Below are 24,539 nucleotides of genomic sequence, written 5' to 3' on the forward strand. Positions count from 1 at the left end.
TTTTTTTTTTTTTTTTAAGTGTGGACTTGTATGTGATGATCGTAGCATCTAGGATTTCAGAAAGTTGTATGACTTGGTTTTTGACCCGATGAGCAGTTTGTAGTCACCTTTTAGTACAAAAATCGCCCACCTCGTGTTCCATAGTTTCTTAGGACCATGAACCCTGCTGGTACACCTTTTCCTGTTTAAGAGCCTGCATAGCCTTGGTTTTCGCGAGTACATTTATTCAGTCATCACTTTATAATAGAAACTACTCCCAGATACTTACTATTCTGACTTTTTCAGATTGCTCATTTGGTTGTTCCCATAGTGGAATCCTCTATGGGCATTTCTCCCTTAATGAAAGTGTGTATTTGAATTTATCACAATTTCTTTCTAAAGAACAACCCAGATGCAACTTTGCTACATTGAAGTTTTGACTGAAGTTCACATAGTCCAACTTGTATACCAAAGAGTGACCCTGTTTGCCCTGTTAGGCCTTTTCTGCTTTGGACCAAAACAACTTTCAAGACCCAATTTGAATCCCTGTTTCTCTACAGCTACCCTACAACAACATGATTGTCTAACTGGGAGGTTCCTAATCTCATCTAAATCCTTCTTAGGTTGATGCATTTTTAAGAATAAGAAGAATAAAAGGTAAAGTGAATAAAGCATTAGGTAAATTAGTTTGAGAAAAGAGTGATCACTTTAGGTCCTTTCTATAAGTTTGCTTAGTAGACATTGATCAGGTTCCATGTGCCTGAGGTGAATTTCGATGTCTGTTCTTCGTTTCTTCTGTTACTTTCTCCATTTATCTTTTGCTTTCAAGTGTTAAATAACATTCAAATGAGTTAATTTTAAAGATATAATTTGCTTTATTAATCAATTCATTTTAATAAGGCAGCATCCCATCTAGCAAGTAGAAGAGAGCTCCTAAAGGCTACAGAAAAGGAAAGGTTTTTAAAGGTAGAGAAAGGGGCACCTGGTGCCTCAGCCTGTTAAGCGTTCAACTCTTGATTTTGGCTCAGGTCATGATCTCAGGGTTGTGAGATTGATCCCTACGTGGGATTCCACACTCAGCAGGTGTCTGCTTGAGATTCTCTCTCTTCCCCTCCTTCCACCCACACACAAGCTCGCACTCTCTCTCTCTAAAAATAAATAGGGTGCACCTGGATGGCTCAGTCAGTTAAGCGTCTGCCTTCAGCTCTGGTCATGATCCCAGGGTTCTGGGATCAAGCCCCACATCAGGCTCCCTGCTTAGCGGGGAGCCTGCTTCTCCCTCTCCCGCTCCCCCTGCTTGTGCTCTCTGTTGAATAAATAAAATCTTTAAAAATTTAATTAATTAATTAATAAAATATTTTAAAAATAAAGGTAGAGAATAGAATAAATAAAGGTATATGCATGCACACGTGCTTTCTCTCTTTTTTAAGGCAAGCTCACTCCTGAGGAGAATGGAAGAGTTCTATCAGTAAATTTTCTAGCATTGACCAGAAATTCCATGTTGACTGGTTAAAGTTCTATAAAGTTCTAGGAGGTTTGAAACTGGAGCTAGTTTAGGGGATAAGTCTTGGTTTACTGACGCAACCTAAGGGACACCATTTTGGCCTATGATTTTCTTTTTAACACAAGAAACAATTTAGTGTGAGGAGACATGGAAATAGGTATAACACAGAGTGATCAAGTTGTGTTTAAGGTTCAAAGGACAAACATCAAGGCTGGAATAAGGAGTTCACTCATTGGAAAAGCATGGGAGCTAGACTTTGAAGCCTGAGGAAATTATGTATGCAAAAGCAAAAAGATGTGAAATGGTATGGCAGTGAAGCATGTGGAGAAGGAATGGGAAATGAGACTGAACAGGTAAGCAGTGACCAGGTCATAAAGGGCCATGTTAAGTAATTTGGACTCATCTTGTAACAATTATTTAGTATTAAATTTGGGTATTGGGACAAATGTTTTACATTCATCATCTTGTAATCCCTGAACAACAGTGTTGGAAAGACAATTATCCCCATTTTATAAAATAAGGAAAACTCTGAGGCTTAGATTAAGTAGTATCTCATGGCTACACAGTAGATGGAAGATCAAGTAATTATCCAGCTTTTTCCGATTCCATTGCCTTCTTAACCCACTGTGCTACATTGTTCCACAGCAGGGCATGTGGACTCGGGGAAGTTGCTTTATTTTATTTATTTATTTGTTTATTTATTTGAGAGGGGGAGAGAGAATCTTAAGCAGGCTCCACGCCTAGCGTGGAATCTGACATCGGTCTTGCTCTCACAACCCTGAGGAAAAGACCTAGGCCAAAACCAAGAGTTGGACGCTTAACCAACTATGCCACCCAGGAGCCCCTCAAGGAAGTTGCTTTAAATAGATGAGTAACATGAACCAATTTGTGTTTCAGAAAAATAATTTGTGGAGAGAGTAGAGGGTGGATTGGAGAGGAGAAGGAGGACTGGAAGTACAGAGATTGAGTATTTCTTTGTGATGGTCCATGGGAGAGATGTTGAGGGCCTTAACTGCCATTAATGTAGAGGTAAAGAGGATATGAGGAATGTGGGAATTATACCGGGGGTGGAATTGAGGATTTAGTGATTGGTTCATTGGTGGTGGTGAGGAAGAAGGAAGAGAGGTTTTAAATTTGGGGAGCTGGTATTTCTGTTAATGACAAAGCAGAATGTAGTAGGAGAGATGGAGGGGGAAATGCAGGGGGAAAATAGTAAGTTATGGACATAATACATATTGGGGACAGTAGGAAATTTCAGCCAGGGTGTCTGGTAGGTAGATAAATGGATGGGTCTGGAGTTCTGGAAAGGAGAAGAGATTTGGGAATCACTAATAGGTGGTGGTTAAAGCCATGGAGTGAATGAGAAGATCAAGGACAACTGTAATGAATACCAGCATTCAGGGGTGTAGTTTCTGAGAAAAGAGAATGATACCAAGGTTTGAGAGCACTGGAGGGAGAAAATGGATAGCAACAGCAGCTTCTGCAGAGAGGTCAGGTAAGGTGCTAGTTGAGAAAACATCCTTTGGACTTGGCATGTAGAGAGCCATTGGTGGCCTGAGTGAGAGCAGTATCGGTGTGAGCAGGGCAGAAATAACGATTTCAAGAAGTTAATAAACAAATAGAGACCTGAGAAAAAAGGTGAAGTGATGCGGTTTTTTTGTTTTTGTTGGTTTGTTTGTTTTTTTAAAGGAGCTTGGCTCTGAAGGGAGGGGGAACATGAGCACTGGAATTCTAGAGAGGAAGCGTTTACTGTTGTTTTAATGGTAGAAGCGAGAAAAGGTGAGGATAGGACCAGGTAGAAATAAGTTTTAAAATGTGGGGGTTACTGCTTCAAATGCATTCATATCATAAAGGACCAAGAAAAAAAAAAGCGGCCAGGATCTGTTCTAGATTTAAATAGACCAAAGAGACATGACAGCTAGTTGTGATGTGTGACTATTGATTGGATCCTGAGTTTCTAAAAAAATTATACGGCCTTTTTTTTAACAGAGAAATTTGACTATGGAGTGGGTATTAGGTAATCTTAGAGAGTTATTTTAGTAGGTATGATAATTTTGCTTATGAGGTAGAGCGGTGTCCTTATTCTGAGGAGATGCATGCTGGAGTATTGAGAAGCGATTTCGTGATGTGTCACAACTAACTTTTATATGGTTCTGGCAAAAACAGAGGGGAGACAGATAAAGCATATTTGGCCAAATGTTAACAATCAATCTAAGGGAAGGATATACAAGTGTTTATTGTAGTATTTCCGTTTTTCTGGAGGCTTGAAATTTTTCAAAATAAGCTGTTGGAAAAAGTGGAAGTGGCATATTTTCATTGAGTGAAGAAAGTATCAGATTCACCAAGTTTCACTGGATGGAGATGTCCAGAAAGAGGACTTAGTCAAGTGATGATAAAACTGCAAAAAGGTAGAATTCCCTCAGTTGTAAATTTAGTCTGACCTCTTAACCTGTTTTCCACTTTAAACATTTTTATTGGTAAGTTCTGTCAGAGTCATTCAGTCATTCTATCAGCTGTGCCTCTGTCCTGTTTTTTTCCTAGACTGAGACCCAGAAGGAATTGTGGAGAACATCTCATCAGAGCTGTCAGTGGCTTCCTTCTATTCCTGAGATGCTCCTTCAGAAGTGAAGCCTAGCCTCCTGGCTTACCTCCCCCCTCACCTCCACCCTTACCTCCCTTGAAAGCAGAATTTCTTAACCTCAGCACTCTTAATAGTTGGAGTGGGACAGTTCTTTGTTATGGGGGGCTGTACTTGTAGGATGTTTAGTCTTTACCCACTAGATGCTAGTGGGGCCCCTCCAGTTTTGACAATCTAAAATGTCTCCAGACATTGCCCAGTGTCCCCTGGGGAGCAAACTCATCCCTGGTTGAGAACTGCTGTTCTAAAGCAGTGTCTCCTAATTGGGGTGTGCCTTTAATCAACAGAGAAGACTTTCAGTACTTCTGCACCTGGATCCCACTCCCAGAGGTTCTAGCAATTCATTATGTCCAGGGTGCTGTATGATACCTTGATTTTTCATAATTCCGCTAGTGACCCTGCCTGTGCCCTTGCAGGTGTAAGCCACTGTTAGGAGTCAAGCTCACGCTTTGGAACTTCCCTCTGTGGCAAAGCTCATTGCTACCAGAGTTGGATCTTCTTTCTATCTGTAGGTAAAGGCTCAGCCGATTTCACTCAGTCACCTCATGCTTGATGCTTAGCCATGACTTTGTGTTGTGTTTTTTTTTTTTTAAGGGACAAGATTTTTTTTTTTTTTAATACAAATCCTTGTGTTGAGGGCTGACTTTCAGATCACAGCAAGGAGCTGCTCTGCTAGTATGAAATCCCAACCCAAGGGGACATTTTTTGTGTGTGTTTAATTAATATCATATTTACTAGATGCCAGTACCCCTCCAGTGTGACCATCAAAAATGTCTGCAGACTTTCCAAATGTCCCCTGTCCCGAATCGCCCCCAGTTGAGGACCACTGGCCTAACCAAAGCCAAAAGGAGGGCTTATTATGAAGATCTGCATGTGTTCTTAGAAACTTTATGAAATTATGAGTAATGACCCTTCCAGTAACTTGGGGAATGTGTCAGAATCTCAAGGAAATAGGATGTACAGTTTGCAAAAATATATTCAGTATCGTAATAACATTGTATGCTTGAATTACAAAAAACAAACTATTTTTGCAATACGAACTGGGAGTTTGGTGAGATGTTTATGTGTATTAAAAGTAGGCAGAGGTTTGTGAAGGTTTCGAAATAGTCATCAGAAATGATGGTAGTTAGTTCTCTTCACCTGCCAACACTTTCAGATTTTTTACTGGAATTTTTTCTAGAATGCTCGCTGCTCTCTTTTCTGGTCCTTTACTGAATTTTAATGGATTTTGACTAAATATTGTTGGGTAATTAATTGTAGTTTGTTTGAATGAATATTATCCTTGCTTGCTTGCTTGCTTGCTGAGAATGTCTGTTAACTTCAACTGAAAAGTACTATCTCTGGAATTGCTATTCACAAAATCACGATGTGAAAAATATTGTAATAAGTTACTGCTTTATTCTTTTTCCAGGAATCATTGTAGTTGATCACTTTTCCAGTTTTCAGCCACTCAGTTGTGATAATCGAGGGACACGGTGTTGTGGTTTCCACTCTGCCAGCACAGAATAGGAAAATACTTGGTAAGGGAGGCAGCATGCATAAAGGTTAAAAGCATCAACCCTGAAGTCAGGCACACTTGACTTCACGTCCCAGCAAGTTACGGAACCTTTCTGAGCCTTAGTTTCAATATCTGTGAAATGGGATTAATCACACCTACCTTTTGGCAAAACAAAGAAAGCAAATCGAGACAAACCAAGAAACAGATTCTTAACTGTAGAGAACAAACTGACGATTGCCAGATGGGAGATTGGTGGGGGGATGGGGAAAATAGGTAAAGGGAATTGAGAGTACACTTAACCATGATGGCATTAAGTAATGTATACAATTGTTGAATTATTATATTGTACATCTGACACTGGTAGAACACTGTATGTTAACTATACTGGAATTAAAATTAAAACAATAAAAAAAAAAGTCACACCTACCTTTTGGGATGCTGTGGTGATTTACTAAGATAATGTTTCTAGAGTGCTTAGCACAGTGCCTGGCATACAGGATAGCATAACAGGAAGTGGTAATATAGGAATGCAATTCGGTGTAAGTCTTTAATTTCTAATGAATTGAATTTTTTCTACTTCCTGTCTTCATCTAGTCTTAAAATTTTAGAGCTAGAGGGGACTTTTGAAAACCTTCTAGTTTAGTCCTTTTATTTTTTGGATGAGGAAATAGACCAGGTGATTCAGTCAGATCATAGCAGTGTAGCGTAATAAATGCCACAACAGGCATAAGTTCAAATTCTATAAATATACATTTTATTTTATTTTATTTTATTTACTTATAAAAACCAAACTCTGGGTCTCCATGTTGAAGTTTATTGTTGATACAAGTTCTTGTTTTTTTTGTTTTTTTTTTTAAGATTTTATTCATTCATTTGACAGAGACCCAGCGAGGGAGGGAACACAAGCAGGGGGAGTGGGAGAGGGAGAAGCAGGCTTCCCACTGAGCAGGGATCCTGGTGCAGGGCTTGACGGAGGGTTCCATCCCAGGACCTCAGGACCCTGGGATCATGACGTGAGCCGAAGGCAGATGTCCAACGACTGAGCCCATCCGCTCCTAAATATACATTTTAAAAATGTCTTTATGGAGCTTTAATTTATATGCCATAAAATTCACCCATTTGAAATGTACAATTCAATGTACATTTTACTATATTTTTAGTATATTCACCAAGTTGTGCAACTCTCACCACAATTAAAATTTAGAATATTTTTGTCACTTTAGAAAGAAACCCTGTATCTTCTAACAACCACTCCCCATTCTCCTCTACCTCCCCTGGATAACCACTAATTAATCTACTTCCTGTCTCTACAAATTGCCTCTGTTCTTGACTTTTTGTATTTTATTAATGCAGTCTTATGTGATCTTTTGTGACTGTCTTCTTCCACTCAGCATAATACTTCCAAGGTTCACCTATGTTATAGCATGTATCACTACTTTATTCCTTTTTATTGTCCAGTAATATTTCATTATATGGATATACCACATTTTATCCATCCATTCAGTAGTTCATGGACATTTGGATTGCTTCTATTTTTGAGCTACTATGAATAATGCTGCTTGGGTATTCATGTACAAGTTTTTGTGTAGAAATATGTTTTAAATTCTCTTGGGTTCATACTTACAAGTGGAATTTACAGGATTGTATGATAACTCTATGTTCAAATTCTTGAGAAGCTGTCAAACTGTTTTCCGAAGCAGCTGACCATATCATAGTCCCATCAGCAGTGTGCAAGAGTTCCAGGTGCTCGACATCTTTGCCACCTTAGTATCTGACTTTTTTGATTATAGCCATCCCAGTGGTTGTGAAGTGGTGTCTCATTGTGGTTTTGATTTATATTTCCCTGATGGCTAATGGTGTTGAACATCTTTTCATGAATTTATTGGCCGTTTGTGTATCTTCTTTGGAGAAATGTCCATTCACATCCTTTGCCCATCTTAAAATTGGGTCTTTTTATTATTGAGTTGTAATAATTTTTTATGTACTCTGAATACCAAGCTCTTATCAGATATATGGTTTGCAAATATGTTCTCCCATTCTGTGGGTTGTCATTTGACTTTTTAAAAAGGTATCGTTCGCAGTGCAAAAATTGTTAAATTTTAATGTAGTCCAATTTATTTTTTCTTTTGCTGCTTATGCTTTTGGTGCCATATGTAAGAAACCATTTCCTAATCCAGTGTCATGAGGATTTTTCCCTATGTTTTCTTCTGTTTATAGTTTTAGTTCTTAAGTTTATGTCTTTGATCCATTTTGAATTAATTTTTGTGTATGGTAGAAGGAAGGGTCCTCCTTCATTCTTTTGCATGTGGATATCTAGTTGTCCCAGCACCACTCGTTGAAAATATACATTTTTAGAGTTTATACCATCGTTTTATCTGAACCTTGAAATGAAAGCTTATATGGCCTATAAAAAACACACTGAGCAAGAGCAAAGACTTTGGGGAAGGGATTTAGCTTCTTTAGGTGTGGGGGTTTCTCCCCTCCCCCAGCCAGTTCCTCAAAGTCTAGATTGCCTGCCTGTTAATTCACCATTAGCAGTCTGATTCTGATTTCGTTGGTTTGGGTTGAGGTCCTGGTATGAGCGGTCATTAAAAAAACTAGGTGATTCTAAGTGTAAGCACAATTCAAAACTAGTGAACTAAAGGGTTAACAGTCATAAAGAGGACCAAACGGTCAGTCCTTGGGAGGTGATCAGTCCTCTGGAGGCGCTGCCGCCCGCAGGGGAGATAGGCTGGGGTGCTCGCCGGCTGGTGGCACTGCGGGCCTGCTCTTCTCCGCTGAGCTCCTGGACTGTTGTCCTCTGCTCTACAGGTGGCAGCATCGCCTTACTGAAAAAAAAGAATTGTACCCTGTCAGTGCTTTTTGGGGTCAGAAGCACTTCGGGGATGAAAGTATGTGAGATAAGAGGACCTCTACATTTAAGGGGGAAAAGACCAATAGGAGAGAACATAAATCCCAAGCGCTGTTTCCTTCTGTAAGTGAAGGAAGATGCTGTCTTGTAACACGAGCACTCTTTAAAGGAACTATTTGACGGCATTTTACACACGTTACAAGAGCGCATTCTACTTCCCCACTTCTAATTTTTACTTTTTTTTCTGTGGCTACTGGGAAACAATTTGGCTTTGAAGTAACTATGAGAACAAATTGAATTTTGAAATTAAAGATCTTAGGTCTTTAAAGTATATAAAATACAAATAAAAGGCTCTTTATTGTCTAAAATCGTATTTGCGGGAAAGCATGAGGACTGCAGCCTACAAGGTCTGAAGAGTCCCCACGCCATGGTTTCTGTATTGCCTGAAGTTCTTGCTCTGCCAGTACCAAAGCGTATCTGCGTGTTCCCCACAGTAAATCTTGCTTTCAGTGCTTAGTTCCTCCTCCTGTGTTGCTAAAAAGCGTATCTGATGTCAATGCAAAGAGATAAAACATCAACAACACTCCATACTGTGTTTCTTTTTATTTAAGTGAATTACCAGTAGCAGACCTCTTGTGATTGGTTTCAGAATCATTTTGGTACCAGTGTTTCAAAGTCCCTTTAGGGATTTATTGTGCTCAAGACGAGTGCTCCTCAGAGTGTTTGGGAACCACTGCGGGTTTGTAAACCGTTTGTTACTAGCCCACAATCAAGGAACCCCTAAAAGCTGTGCAGCACTAACTTGACATTGTCTAGACATAGATTTTGTTTTACAAAAACATTGGCCTGCGATGCATTAGGAAGAACACAAAGCCGGTCCTGCCCCACAGATGGTCAGGAAGCACCGTTCTAAAGGAAGGAGCTTTGAGGAGAAAGTCCTTGAAAGAAACTGTCCTCCTTTTTACATTTATTTTCTTTCTCCCAGGGATTTTGTATTAGAAGACATGGATCTCGCCGCCAATGAGCTCAGCATTTATGACAAACTTTCAGAGACTGTTGATTTGGTGAGACAAACAGGCCATCAGTGTGGCATGTCAGAGAAGGCAATTGAAAAATTTATCCGAGCTGCTGGAAAAGAATGAACCTCAGAGGGGGCCACCCCAGTATCCTCTCCTGATAGCTACGTATAAGGTAAGAATATGTTCTGATGTGGAGATACCTCATAGAGCACAAACTTCAACTTTCTCCCCCAAAACTACAGTCCTCTGATTCCACCACTGAACCTTAGTTTTTCTGTAAATAAATTGGCCTTTTCTCTCGTTACCGTGTGTTACTCGGAAATTTGACTATTTTGTTGAATATCCCAGAAGAAAGCTGTATACTTAGAGTTAAACTGTATTTGTGTATAATTTTCAGTAGCTCCAGGTCATGATAGAAGCTTGGTGAGCCCTGCAGTCCTCGTAGTTCTCAAACTCAAACTTTAAATGCTTTCAGAAGTGAATGTAAATGGCTTGATTATGAAAATGCATTAGTTCCTAAGGCACATTGGAAATAATAGAAGAGGCAGGGTTTTTTTCTTGGCATGAAAGTATTTTGTTTGCTGGAACAATTATTAATCCTTTCCCTGTCTTTCCTTGTAGGTCCTTGTAACCCTGGGATTAATCTTGCTCACTGCCTACTTTGTGATTCAACCTTTCAGCCCATTACCACCCGAACCAATGCTTTCTGGAGCTCACACCTGGCGCTCACTCATCCATCACATCCGGCTGATGTCCTTGCCAATTACCAAGAAGTACATGCCAGAAAATAAGGGAGTTCCTCTGCATGGGGGTGATGAAGACAGACCCTTTCCAGGTAGAATGCTGCATTTTACTACTTCTAAGATACAGCTTCCTTGACAGTATACGATGGGAGAAGAAATAACATGTATTGAAATCTAACGAGAGACACTTTCCCTATTTTGTCTTATTTAATTCAGTGGGGACTGATGGGTTTTTATTGTCCCTGTTTTGCAGACTGAGAAACTGAGGCTCAGAAAGATTGAGAAACTTGCCAGAAAAACACTTCTGGGGAAGTCTGATTCAACCCCACCCCCCCCCACGCCATCCCCCCAACCATGCCAAAGCACAACATGGTGGAGATGTTTTTGTTTATAGGAGGAATCTGAATGTGTCTTAGTCTACCCTTTTCTCGCCCGTGCTCCCTATCCATAATAGGCATTTTAATAAATAGCTCTTGATTTACTGAAAGCATCTGAGTCCGGCTTGCTTTTAACTAGATGCTCTAATAGTCCTTGCCCATTGGACTGAGTTTTTGTCCCAGTAGGTCACCGTCTTTTAGTTCGGTCTTTCCTCTCTGTCTCGCAGTGTGCTTATTTAGTGCTCCTAAGTGTACAGTTTTGCCAATAGGTTGAATTTAAAAAGCACTTAAACTTAGTAACGGTGCCACACTGGCGCTGCAGGAATTTCTAGGCTGACGCACCATTTGAGGACTTTCCTTCTGAGGATAACATACCATGATAAGACTTGAAATTTACTTTTTGAGAAACAACAGAGGGGATTTTTTTATTTTGGCAGTGTTAATCTCATTTGCCCATATGAAGGAATATGTAAATTAATTTCACAGATGGATTTCAGAACTTTTTGTGTAACTGTGTTCTGAGACCTTTAGGTTCCAGCAAAACTGTTTAGGAAGTATGTTTTCACCTCAGTGTTGCTTTCAGCAAAAATTTCGTAGTGGAAACTACACTTTATAATGCCCCTCTTTAAGCCAAGACCTAATCACTCATAAAAATCACTTGGATTGAGTCTCCTTTGAAAGCTATTTTTATACACTTGAGGAAGGAAATTATGAAAGGATTTCCAAAATTATACTAAAATCAGAGGAAGGGAACATTACAAAAGCCTTGTGAGTTGGTTTTTTTTTTTTTAAATTAGCTCATCTATAGAAAGTTTTTAATTCCAGATATAACTTCCTTGTATTTATTGGGAGGATTAGTTTTTGAAATGTCTCATCAACAAAGCTAAAAAAAAAAAAAAAAACCCTATCAGGAAGATCCAGAGCACATGGGGGAAAGATCCAGAGAAACTTGTCAATCAGGCCAGCCTGTGCTGCTTCCTCACACGCATCAGCGTCCTTTCCAGTCTTCCTCTCAGTGCGTCCCTCAAGTCTTCTGCTCTTTGGCACACAGAGATGAAGTCAGCGGTGTTTAGCACCAAGTTGATGGCAGTTACTTTCTTTCTCCCCATCCTATAAGGGAAATTTCAGTAGGCTATTGAATTAAGAAGTGAGGGTCGTTGGACCATGATTACTTATTCTCTAAGACAGAGTCTGGTAATTCAAGAAACCTTAGCGTCTCACCCACAAGCCTAACTATTGGGTCCACTCCAAATGAATATTTTGCCTTACAGATGGAAATAAAATGAGTCCTGGCGCTCAGTTGTAAAGAGAGAGCATTGGAAGGGTGTGGTTTTAGCTCTCTCATGTCGTTGACTCTATTAAAGTGCTGCTTTTACTTGTAAATGTGGTATTGATGCCCCCTAGTTTTCCTGTGTGTGATCATTCTGGGAAGCTGTGACCGTGTAAAACGAACAGCATTTTGCATAGCATTTGGAAGGAAACTTAAGAATGCATAATATTTTAAGGGGTAAATAGAAACATATTGGGGAGAATTAGGTACAAGAAATAGGAACTGCTGGGCCTGTAAGAGGGCTAGAAAAGGAAAAACTGTAAGTTATTGTTCTTAATGTCATGGTACCAAAAAACAACTGCCTTTTATTCAGGATTATACTTTGTGACACCTTTGAAGTAAATGTAGAGAGAATGGCATGGTAGATTCGGCACCCTGAAGGAGAGCCCGCAAGCACATTGGGGCTGGCCTGTCTGTCTAACCTGTCATCCATGCCCCCCCCCCAGTCATCTGACACTGCTTGCAGCGGCACCCTGGGAATGACTAAGGGCAGTGGTGGGAGCAGTGCTGATGGACCCGAGGCGCCGCCGCCAGTGGTCCAGGTTTCCTCCCAACCTCTGGTACTTTTTCCTCCTGACTCCGCCCAGGGAACAAAAGGCAACAGAAGTGGGGTTCTTTTTGTAGGTTCCAGCCTTGGATAGGAACCCCTGCTCCTGAATCCTCTTGATGAGCAGAGTGAAGTGACTCTCTAGTGACTCACGTCAGCCTCCCACCCTGCAGCAGAAAATAAATAAGCTGACACTTTGTACTGCCGGATGCCAGGCCCTGTTCAGAGGGTTTTCCATATATTGTCTCATTTATTCTTTACGATATTCCTGTGAGGTAAGTTCTGGTTTTATGCCCGTTTTAAAGATGGGACACCGAGGTACAGTGACATGAGGCCACTTGCCCAAGGTCCCACGGCTAGTAAGTCGTGGAACCATGATTCGAACCCAGGCATCCTCCTCAGAGTCTGAGCGCTGAGCTTCCCTGGGGGTCGTGTGTAGCAGCTACGCAGCACACCTGAAGAATCTAGCGTTAAGGTTGATGGGGGGGGGAGTTTGATTTTGGAGTTCTACACGCTCTCTCTCAGCTCACCAGACGCTTCCTCTCAGCTCCCTAGTGCCTGGAACAAGGTTTTGTGGCTGGTACCACAGATCCAAAGATAAGTCAGGGTCTTGGCCCTTTAGAATTTTCCCGATCTAGTCTTTTCCTAGACATTCAGCCCAGCTCATCTTCCCGGTCTGCACCCTTATGGGTAATATTTGACTTGTCGTTTGGCTAAATCCTTTATCTTATTAACCCATAGTTTTCCCTTTGCAGTCCCATTCTTAGTTCTTGTTTTCCCTCTGGCCTCCTATCTTCATATCCACTTTGATCTTACCAGCCATCCTCTTGGCTTTCACCCTTCCGTGGCATCACTGAGTCTTAGAGCTAGAAAGGAGCTTTAGCATTCATCTAGTGCATAGCCCCATTTTATAAAGAGGAAATGCAGGACAGGAGAGGTGAAGTAACTTGCTTACCCAGCTAAAAATACCAAACTGGCACTTGAACCTTTGTTTCCTAACTCTAGCCTAGTGTTCTTTCCATCACGCCACACTTACTGCCTGCTGTCTCTGCCCTCAGCCAAGCCAGGCTCCTGCATGTTAGGCCCAATTACTTTGTTTACTTTGGGCATCTGTAATTTTTTTTTAAGATTTTATTTTTAAATAATCTCTACATCCAACATGGGGCTCAAACCCAGAACCCTGAGATCAAGAGTCACATACTCTACTGACTGAGCCAGCCAGGAGCCCCAGGCATCTATAATTTTTAATTATGACACCCGTTTATACTGAGGAGGCCTGGGATGGTTCCCATCTGCAATGAGAAAGTGTATCTGTATCTGTACTGTGTAACTGGAACTTCATGTATCCGTGAGCTTTCAAGGGAAGGTTGAAGTAGATCGGGCAACATCAAGGAGTTTGAGAATAGTCGATCATTCATGGACTTAGAACCAAGGACCTAATCAGAGGCTAGGCCAGTGCCCAGAGATGAAATGCTCGGACCTCAGGGAATGTCCTGTTCTTTTATTTGCAAATAAAATTTGAGGTGATAACAGCAACTGTGTCAAGCACTTAACTGTATATCAGGCCCTGTGCCATGTACTGGGCCGTGTATTTTCTCAGTCGTCACAGCAATCACAGAGTGGTTACCGTTTGTATGTCCATTTCAAAGATGAGGAGACTGATGTCCCAGGGGATTGACTGTTCTAAAGTCTCAGAGACCGTTTTTTTTAAATTGAAGTATAGTTGACACACAGCGTTACGTTAGTTTCAGGTGTGCAGCACAGTAATGAGACAAGTCTGTATGTCATGCTGTGCTCACTACAAGGATAACTACCATTTGTCTCCATACAGCGCTGTTACAGTACCACTGACTGCATTCCCTGAGCTGTGCCTTCCATCCCCGTGACTCATTCATTCCATAACTGGAAGCCTGTGTCTCCCAGTCCCCTTCACCCATTTTGCCCATCCTCCCTTACCCCCCTTCGCTCTGGCAACCATCAGTTTGTTCTCTGTATTTCTGGGTCTGTTGCCTTTTTTGTTTTATGTTTTAGATTCCACATGCCAGTATTCATCTTTGCCTGACTTACTTCAGTTACCATAATATATCCTCTGTGTTCATCTGTGTTGTCACAAATGGCGAGAGCTTATTCGTTCTTCTGACTAATATTCCTCTGTGTGTGTAATATCTCTGTCATGCCTTTTTAAAATATAAAATAGCTAGTATAGGGCGCCTGGGTGGCTCAGTCAGTGAAGCATCTGCCTTTGGCCCAGGTCATGATCCCAGGGTCTTGGGATTGAGTCCTGCATCGGGCTCCCTGCTCAGCAGGGAGTCTGCTTCTTCCTCTACCCACTCCCCCTGCTCGTGATCTCTCTCTCTCTCACATTCTCTCTTTCTCTCTCAAATAAGTAAATAACATCTTTAAAAAATTAGCTAGTATAAGGAGGTTATTTGGAGTAAAAAAAACCTTAGACATTAGAAGAAAGTTAGGAAGTGACTATCCAACTTCCACAGGCCTTTCTGTCTGGTACTGCAGGGAGAGGAAAGAAAGAGAGGACCGGAAAGAAGCGAGATACAGCACGTAAGGCAGCTGAAGAGGAGCTGTGTACTGGAATGGCATGGGATGGTCTGCTTGTGCTGTTGGCTGTTTTCCAGGGTGCGCTTTTGCTCACTTTGTGGTATAATGGGTCCGGCCAGTTGTATAGAGAACACATCAGATGAAGCCTTTTCAGGTAGATGGGGGCCACCTGGGGAGTCTGCGTACTTCTCCTTTTGTTGCTGGGAATTTTATGGGAAGGGGAGGAAGGAGCCCCAACCGTACACCACCCCCACATACACCCAGACAATTCACTACCTGGCCATTCCTCAGTCCTTTCCCACCAAAATATAAGCACATTCGTTATCCACGTTGGTGATCTCAGGGCTATAGAGAGGTCAAAAGTAGCTCTCCCTCTTCAAGTTTGGCTCCCCTAATTCAGATGGATGGCATAAGCTACCCCATTCCAGTGGTGCATTTTTCCTCATCACTTCCCTTCTCTCTCTGCTGGCCGCCAGCCTGGCCCTTGTCTCTGCTCCTGTCAGGTACCTCTTCAGAGGCCTGCCTTCTAAGATGACTGAACTCTGCATTCCGTAGTTGATATTCTCAGCTTACATTTTCATGGTCTCCAGTGACATTTTTATTTGGAAAATACATAAGATATATACAAAGACAATAAAGAGGTATAAGATTTTTATTTTTAAAAATACAGTTTTAATAAAGAAACTTCTCTCGATCCCTCTAACTCCTCCACCCAGCCAACCACTGGTAATAATTTGATGTACATACTTCTGAATTTGTCCACGGCTCTACAGATAGATATGCATAATATATATAAATGCATTTTGGTACACGCACACAGGAAAAGGGCTTATGTACATACTTCCAGCTAGTACCACAGGTTGGGTGGCTTAATACAACAGAAATTCATCCTTTCACAGTTCTCTAGGCTTGAAATCCAAAATCAAGATGTTAGTAAGGCTATACTCTTTCCAGGGAATATTCTTGTTTGCCTCCTCCAGCTTTTGGTGGTTGCCAGCAATCCATGGTGTTCCCTAGCTTCCATCTTGACATGGCCGTTTTTCCTCTGTGTCTCTGTGTGTCCTCTCATCTTCTTATAGGGATACCATCTAGAGCAGATTTAAGGCCCACCTTACTTCAGTATGACTTCATCTTAATTGGTTTCATCTGCAAAGACCCTATTTCCGATGGTGGTCACATTCTGACATTCCAGAAGGACTTGAATTTTGGGAGGACACTATTCAACCCAGTATATATACTTTTCCAGATTTTATATTATTTCAGTCTGTGAATATTCCATAATTTAAGTTTCTAGGGAGTTTTTCTGTCCTTTTTTTTTTTTTTTTTGCTATTATAAAAAATGCACCTGGGACATTCATATATACATATCTTTATATACATGTACTATTATTTCTGTAAGGGATTTTTAGAATAGCTGGGTCAAAGAGCATGCGCATTTTAAATTTTAGTAAATACTACCCAAATTGTCTTCATAAACATATACAAATGTATGCTTTCATTAACAGCATATATGCACTAGATATTGTCATTGTTTTGCCAGTTAGAAAACCAAAGAATGACGTCTTAAGTTGCATTTCTTTGATTATTGGAATCGGATGCCTTTTCATATGTTTTATCAGCCATTTATGTTTATTTTTCTGTGAATTGCTTGTTCGTATTCCTTGCCCTTTTAACATTTTTTTATTAAATAATTCATTTTACGTTAGAGATGTTCTTTGCCTCATATGCAAATATTGGTAGAATCTGTCCATGTTTTCTTCATGGCATCTTGGTTTGTGTCTTGCTTATCAGGAAGCCTTTATTTCTCCCAGAATTATAAAAATCATCTCATATTTTCCTCTAATTATTTTTAAAATTTTGTTTTATCCATTTAGATCTTTATCTAGAATTTATTTCAGTGTATAGTGAAAAGTAGAGATCATACTTTATTTTCTTCCAAACAGATGGCTACTTGTCCCAATGTCATTTACTGTATCCATCCTTTCTTCACTGAATTGAAACTGACCTTTATCACAAATTAAATATTCTCATTGTACGTGTGTGTCTGGATTTGTTACTACATTCTTCATTTGGTTTTATTAAACTTTTTGTCTGTTACTTTATAAGAACATAGTTAATTCTCATTTTTTTGCTATGGTTATGTTCTATAAAGTCCCTGAAAATAGTGAATTAGTGAATATTGACCCATTGCCTTTAGGAGAAATCAGAGTTGGGTTCCTGAGAGTCTCTGGCCACATTTTCATCAATTGATGAATACTTGACTTTGTTTTACATGTGTTTTTGTTTAAAGATACCACATTTAATATGTATTGTTGACTCATTAACATCGATTTCACGGTCAACAGCACTATAACGCATGCCTAAACAAGCTTACCTCACATGTATATTTTCTCTGTAAGGCACATCACAGCCTGCTTGCACTTAAGAATGCTAGAACTTTAGCGCTATGCTCGGAGGTCATTTTTTTAATTAACAAACTACTCGTTGAGCAGTTTTGGGTTCACAGCAAAATTAAGCAGAAAGTACAGAGTTCCCATATACCGCCTAAATGCATAACCTCCTTGGGAGCCATCCTAAACAGCAAAATCACCAATAAAAATGCAAAAAAATGTAGCACCAAATAGACAACGAAAGGACACTCGCTTACAGTTTGAGGGGTGACACAAAAAGGCCAAGTGTCACCTTCTTCCACCTCAGCTAGGATTTGCCGCTCTGCATAGCTGGGGATGACTGCAGAAGCACCACAAGAATTGATTGGGGTTACAAATTAATTTCAGGGAGCAGGCAGATTCACAGATCGGAATCTAAATAGTGAGGATTGACTGTACTCTTTTAATTACAGTGGCTTTATAGAATGCTACTGTGTTCTTAATGTCTAGAAGAGCAAGTTCCTCGTTATTTTTTCTTCTTCAAGAATTTATTTTCTTAAAGTTCAATAACAGACAAATAACCCAATTAAAAATGGGCAAAAGATTTGAATACATTTCTCCAAGAAAGATATGCAGATGACAGGAACGTAAAATAGTGCAGCTGCTCTGGAAAACAGTTTGGCAGTTCCTCAGAACATTAAACACAGAGTTAGCAAATGACCTAGTCATTCCACTCCTAGGTATGCACACAAAAGAATTGAAAACACATGTCCACACAGAAACTTGTATGCAAATATTCATAGCCGTGTTGTCCATAACAGTCCCAAAGGAGAAATATCCAGCAACATATGAGTGAATAAAATGTAGTATATCCATGTAACGGAATATTACTTGGCAATAGAAAGGAAAGGACAACTGATACTCACTGTGACGTGGATGCACCTTGAAAACATTAAGCTAAATTAAAGAAGCCAGGCGCAAATGACCGTATATTGCACAATTCCATTTACTTGTAATACCAGAATAAACAAATCCAGGGAGACTGAAAGATGAGTGGTTGCTTAGGGCTGGCGGGAAAGGGGTTAGAATGGAAAAGTGTCTACTAATAGGTATAGGGCTTCTTTTTAGGGTGATGAAAATGTTTTAAAATTAGATAATGGCGATAGTTACTACAAGTCTGTGAATATGCTAAAAGCTACTGAATTATACAGTATATCTTTTTAAAGGTTTATTGATTTGAGAGAGTGCATGAGCTGGGGGAGGGGAAGGGGAAGAGGGAAAATCTCAAGCAGACTCCCCTCTGAGCATGGAGCCCATCTCGGGGCTTGATCCCAGGACCCTGAGATCATGACCTGAACTGAAATCAAGAGTTGGCCATTTAAACCGACTGAGCCACCCAGGTGCCCCTGAATTGTACACTTTAAATGGATGAATTTTATGGTCTGGGAATTAAATCTCAATAAAGCCTAGTTGTTTGTTTGTTTGTTTTAATGTTTCACCTACAAAGAGAAAGCAAAATAATGCCTTTCCCTCCAGTCCTACCCTCTTCATGCCCAGCATGGAGAGAGGCTCGAGCTGTCCAGGGACCCATGAGCAGTCAAGGGTGAGGGTCCTCAGGTCTGCCATCTGCCCAGGGTCTGTCACATAGGCTCTTACGGTATTCTCTAATGGTATCTGGGCCTGAGGAGGGTGTCCTCCGTAGATCTGAAGCAGCGACCAGACTTTGTAAGGCATTTGTATTACCAAGTACACCTCTGGCCCTGAAATTATTTCCAGAGTTAATTTGGGCAGGGGATGGATTATTGCCTGTTGCTGTTGTCACACATTTACTCTTCTAGATGAACTTCAGAATGAGATTGTCATAACCCCACCCCACCCCCACCTTCACCAGTAAGAACTCTAATGGGAGACTATCCAAGTTCTGCTAAATAAATCTTTGGGTAGACTTGGTCTCTTTTTAATATTTAATCTTCCCATCCAGGATCACGGTATGATACGTTTATTTATTCTGATCATATTTTATGTACTCCAGTCAAATTCTAGTTTTACCTTTCTTGTGAAACTTACTGCTAGTTATGAATGAGGCCATTTTCCATGTTAGTTTTGCAATGACTGTAGCTAGGAGAGGAAGAAGTAATCGATGTTCATGTGCCTTGATTTGTATACCTTACATTCTGCCACCTTATTGAGTCCTCTTTGTAGTACTCTAGTCTCTCTCTCTTTTTTTTAAATTTTTTATTATGTTATGTTAATCATCATACAGTACATCCTAAGTTTTTGACATAGTCTGTCTTTTTCTTTGCTGATTTTTCCTTCCTGGAGTTTTCTTCCTCTGCCTGCTTTTCAGGGCATCTCTACCTGGGAATCCTAGGAGTGTCTAAATTCAGAATAAAACTGAAATTCAGTAAGTCACAGTAAAAATGATTCTCTGGGCTCTTAGGTTTAGAACTGCTCACTGCTATCCCCTAGCCCTTAGAACACCTTTGTATACATTAAGAGAAGATGCCCCTTTCTCCTGACACTTGACTCTTATCTCCTGGGAAAGTTGCCATAATTAACTGATTCAGTTGGAGTAGGACACATGCCTGCAGGAACATGTCATGATGAATCTGCAGGTCTCCAGCGTGTCCTGCGTCCGGGCTCCCTTAGTCCAGGCGTGCTCGGGCAATCTCAGTGCACAGCATTCTTGAGATTTGTAGATTGTGCATCACTGCCTCAGTTTACCTCTCATTATATGTCACCTCTCATCACAGTACAACCTCCATCCCCCAAAAAGGGACAAAAACAAAGGACAACCCAGTCTTCCTCTTCCCAGCCTCTCTCTTCTTGGACATTCCAGTCACAGCCCAGAATAACCTTCCCAAAGCATTGGAAACCCCTACCCAAAGTCCTTTGCCAGTTCCTCGTTTTGCTCGGAGTCAGAAGTGCTCCACGCCCTGGAGGCCCTCATCACAGCCTTCCTCGGCAGCTACTTTTCGTTTTGGCCACTACCGCCCCCCACCCCCCCGCTCTTCCCACCACGCTCTGGTGCCTCGGTCATTGCTCTTGCCCCTCACTCTCCACTTGCTCACCTGTGAAGGGGTCAGAGCCGCGCCTCCCCAATAATTTCACGGTAACTAGTAAATGATAGAGCCGGCGAACATGACCAGCACGGGGCCTGGCATTTAGCACATCGATGTCCTTTCCCCTTCCTTCCTTAGAACTCCCTCACAAGGACTTTGGAAACTGAAATGCTATGTAATTGTAACAGTGCTATGATTACTTATGCCTCATTTTATGTCCCTTACCCAAAGTGCTTGTATTTGGGCAAGAATTCATCATATTTGACCTTTAAGTAGGCACATTTGAAACTATTCCAGAAGAGGGGCACCTGGGTGGCTCAGTCAGTTAGACATCCAACTCTCAATTTGGGGTCAGGTCGTGATCTCAGGGTCGTGAGTTTGAGCCCTGCGTCGGGTTCTGTGCTGTGCATGGAGCCCGCTTAAGATTCTTTCTCTCCCTCTCCCTCTGCCCCCGCCCACCACTCATGATCTCCCTCTCTCTCAAAATAAAAAAAAAAAATTAAAAAAAAAAAAACCCAGAAGGAAAAAGGATAACTTTGCAGCCTCAGTGTGCCACCTGAAACAGGTGCCACAGAAGGGTTCCTGGCTGTCCCTGGAGGCTCCTGTCAGGATATGGGGGCAGCAGAGGGTTCACTGGCTGGCAGTCTGCCCACGACAGAGGCACGTGGGGAGGGACAGTGGCAGCTGCCTCAAGGAAACACAGGATCTGTCTGCAAGACATGGAGGGCATTTGGAGCATGCTCAGGAGACAAACAGAACAAACGCAGTCCTTCCCTGGTGGGGATTTCCTCCGCCTCACTACTGTTGTCTTAAGAAAACAAGGAAAAAGCACTTGCTGTCGACTGCAACAAATGTTTCGTGGTTAAGAGTCAGTTTCCAAGTGTGTTTATTGGTTCAGAGAATTGACTTCATTTCAGCCACATTTGGTGGTCTGTCTTTTGTTCTAGGCTTTCTCCCGATTTGGTTTTCATTGGGTTTTAATCAGAAACCATCTGTGAAAATTTTGGATCCAAATCAGAGTTTATCATAAGCATGTATTTCAGAGAACATAGATGAAACCCAGAGTGGAACAGAAAGCAAACAAGAAATAATGCAATAACATTAGAAACAGAGGGAAGGAACAGAGGGAAACAGAGAAGGGCTGCACAGAGAGAGTAAGCCAACCCTTCAGTAGGGGTCCAGCCAGAGAAAGGGGTTGGGGAGGCAACTAGCACTCACATCGGGGATGGTGGCCCATTCTTTCCTTGCTGACCAACCTGCAGCCTTTGCGAGGGGTAGACACCATGGTTAGTGGGCCCTACCCGCTTCGGAGCACCGTCTTTTTTTTTTTTTTTTTTAAGATATATGTATTTATTTGAGAGAGAGCCGGAATAGGGGTGTGGGGGGCATGAGCAGAGTGCGAGAGAATCTCAGGCAGACTTCCCGCTGAGCACAGAGCCCATCGTGGCCTGATCCCACAACCCCAAGATCATGACCTTAGCCAAGCCCAAGAGTCCCACGCTTAACCTGCTGTGCCACCCAGGTGCCCCACAGAGCACTGTCTTAATGGGTGCATGCAATTTACTTTACATCAGAGATGGGCCCATGAGAAGTCCTATCTCCTCTCCATCCCTTCTCTCTGCCGTCTTTTCTCGCTCCTCTTTCCCAGAGTCATTCTGGCCTCCACTTGGAGAAGACATGCAGCGGGGCTCATCACTGATGGTGGGACCACCCTTTCTGCCTGCCCCTCCCCTGTGTGCTGTAGACTTTCAGATGTTTGGGTCACGGGTTAGAAAACAGTGGGAGAGGTCTGTCTCCAGCCCCACATCACTGAATGCCTTCTCCAACTGGTTGACGTCGATTTGACTTAGGAGATATATGTACACATTAAAAAATATTTTCCGTGAAGTGAAGGATATACAGAACATACCTCTCCTGCCCACCCCTAGCCCCTGCGCCCTCTACTCCCTCCTCAGAGGCTGTTTGTTTCATAGGTACCTTTTCAGAGGTCGCCAGTGCTGATCATTGTTAGCTTTGCAAAATTATTCTGTCTTTCCTTTTTACTTTCATTGCTGAGGGTGAGGATTTACCCGCTGTGTTCTTCTGTATCTGCCTTCTCCGTGTCTCTTCCTCTCGCAGACTTTGACCCTTGGTGGACAAACAACTGTGAGCAGAATAAGTCGGACCCCATCCCTGCGAACTGCACTGGCTGTGCCCAGAAATTACCCCTCAAGGTGATGCTCCTGGAAGATACCCCGAAGAAATTTGAGAGACTCCATCCTCTGGTGATCAAGGTGAGCAAGAAGCCTGATTCTCCCACTGGTAGATGATCTGTTTAATGGCTAGCCAGCAGCAAGCTCTGTGACAGCCTGAGAAGTGAGCCTGTGCTGTTTTGTGTCCTTCTCTTGTTTTTCTGCCTTGCCAAGACGGGACAGCTCTTGTTGGCGGAGGAACTTCAGCTTTTCTTGTGCCAGTACCCGGAGGTATCGGAAGGCTTCGGAGAAGCGTTTTTCACCAAGTGGTGGCGCTGCTTTCCCGAACGGTGGTTCCCATTTCCTTATCCGTGGTGAGTGTGGAAAAGGGCACTTAGCTCGCGTGCGGGGGGTGGGGGGGTGCAGGCCAAATGTGAAAACAACACTAGCTCCCATTGAGACCCTCCCTGCCTCGCACTGGGTAAGCACTCTTCAAGTCAAATGATACTCAGGAGCTCGCTGTTGAAAAACCAGCGACGAGGGACAAAGAAGATGAGTGGCAGAGGGGTCTCAGGAGGGCTGTCACCATGGACACTGAAATTGCCTGATAGCATCATGATTTATTTCTGCGGACATCTTTAGCACTTGTGTTTATGCAGAATGCGTCCTGAGTGTTGAGGGCTAAAGAGAAAGCAGGAAAAATAGAAGGGAAACTTCATTTCCTGGCACTCTTTTGTGCCAGGCTGTGTGCCTTGGTGGTTCGTGTCTGTTCCTCACTGGTGATGCTCATAATAGCTCTAAGAAGTAGGCATTATCATTGTCATTTTTCAGATCAGAAAAGTGGGAATTAGGTTAAGTATCTTGCTTAAGGTCACCCAGCCAGGACTGAAACCCAGGCTCTCTCCCTCTTCCTTCCTGTGTCTTGTAGAAGACATGGTCGGGGCGCCTGGGTGGCTTAGTCACTTAAGCATCCAACTCTTGATTTCGGCTCAGGTCATGATCTCAGGGTTGTGAGACTGAGCCTCCCATCTGGCTCCAGGCTCAGCGGGGAGTCTGGTTCTCTTCCTCTGCTCCTCCCCCTGCTCACACTCACTCTCTCTCAAAAAAATAAAATCAAAAAAAAAAAAAAGAAAAGAAAACATGGTCCATTTCTGGGGGTGAAGGTTGCTCTCTAGAAAAAAAAGGAGGAAAGCCAGTTTCCATCTAGAACCATTCCAAAAGAGAATTAAAATTGTTTTTTTGGTCTTTTTGGTAGTTTCTCAATGCTTCTGTCTTTTTAAAAATTTGCCATTTATTTGCCTGATCGAATACTCTAGTTTAACTAGTCAGGCTTCCCACTGCATGCCATACCACCTCAGAAGAAAGTTCATGATTTTTGCCGCCTTCTCTTCCCTTCTGTTCTCCAGCCTGGCCTGCTGTTAGTTACTTCAGTCTCTTTTCCAAGATAAAATGAATGGACCGTTTATTTTTTTCCTCTATATGTTGTTTTAGCTGGATTTTATAAACACCCCACCCACATGTACAAATCGTGGCTGTGGAGTTATGTGTGTACGTGTGCATGTCACAATTAATTGATTTGGCATGACTGTTCTTCATGAACCTAATACTTAAGATATTGTCCTGATATTTTTCCCTGTTTACCCACCGCCCACACTTTTCCCACCCTTGCTTAGCTCTCTGTTAGTCATGGAGATAGAGGCTGGCTTGCCCAGCTGAATTACTTTTGTTTCTTTCAAACTTTTACAGGAGAAGACCTCTAAACAGATCACACATTTTACGTGAGCTTTTTCCTGTTTTCACCTACCTGCCATTTCCAAAAGATGCCTCCTTAAAAAAGTGCTTCCTTCTTCAACCGGAACCTATTGTGGGTAGTAAGGTAGGACATTCTGAGAGGA

At 41.9% G+C, this 24,539-nt stretch overlaps 1 protein-coding gene across 1 annotated transcript in view; it reads left to right on the forward strand.

Annotated features, from left to right (window-relative positions):
• Positions 1-24,539, forward strand: part of C5H6orf89 (chromosome 5 C6orf89 homolog) — a 34,278-nt gene that overhangs the window by 3,253 nt on the left and 6,486 nt on the right. The window contains 7 exon segments of the mRNA XM_034660645.1: positions 5,533-5,641; positions 9,456-9,593; positions 9,595-9,661; positions 10,111-10,324; positions 22,592-22,746; positions 22,879-23,018; positions 24,391-24,520. Coding sequence (XP_034516536.1) covers positions 9,475-9,593; positions 9,595-9,661; positions 10,111-10,324; positions 22,592-22,746; positions 22,879-23,018; positions 24,391-24,520 — 825 coding nt within the window. The 5' untranslated portion in view covers positions 5,533-5,641; positions 9,456-9,474.

The sequence above is a fragment of the Ailuropoda melanoleuca genome, chromosome 5 (genome assembly GCF_002007445.2).
Source record: "Ailuropoda melanoleuca isolate Jingjing chromosome 5, ASM200744v2, whole genome shotgun sequence".
Taxonomy (NCBI): Eukaryota; Metazoa; Chordata; class Mammalia; order Carnivora; family Ursidae; genus Ailuropoda; species Ailuropoda melanoleuca.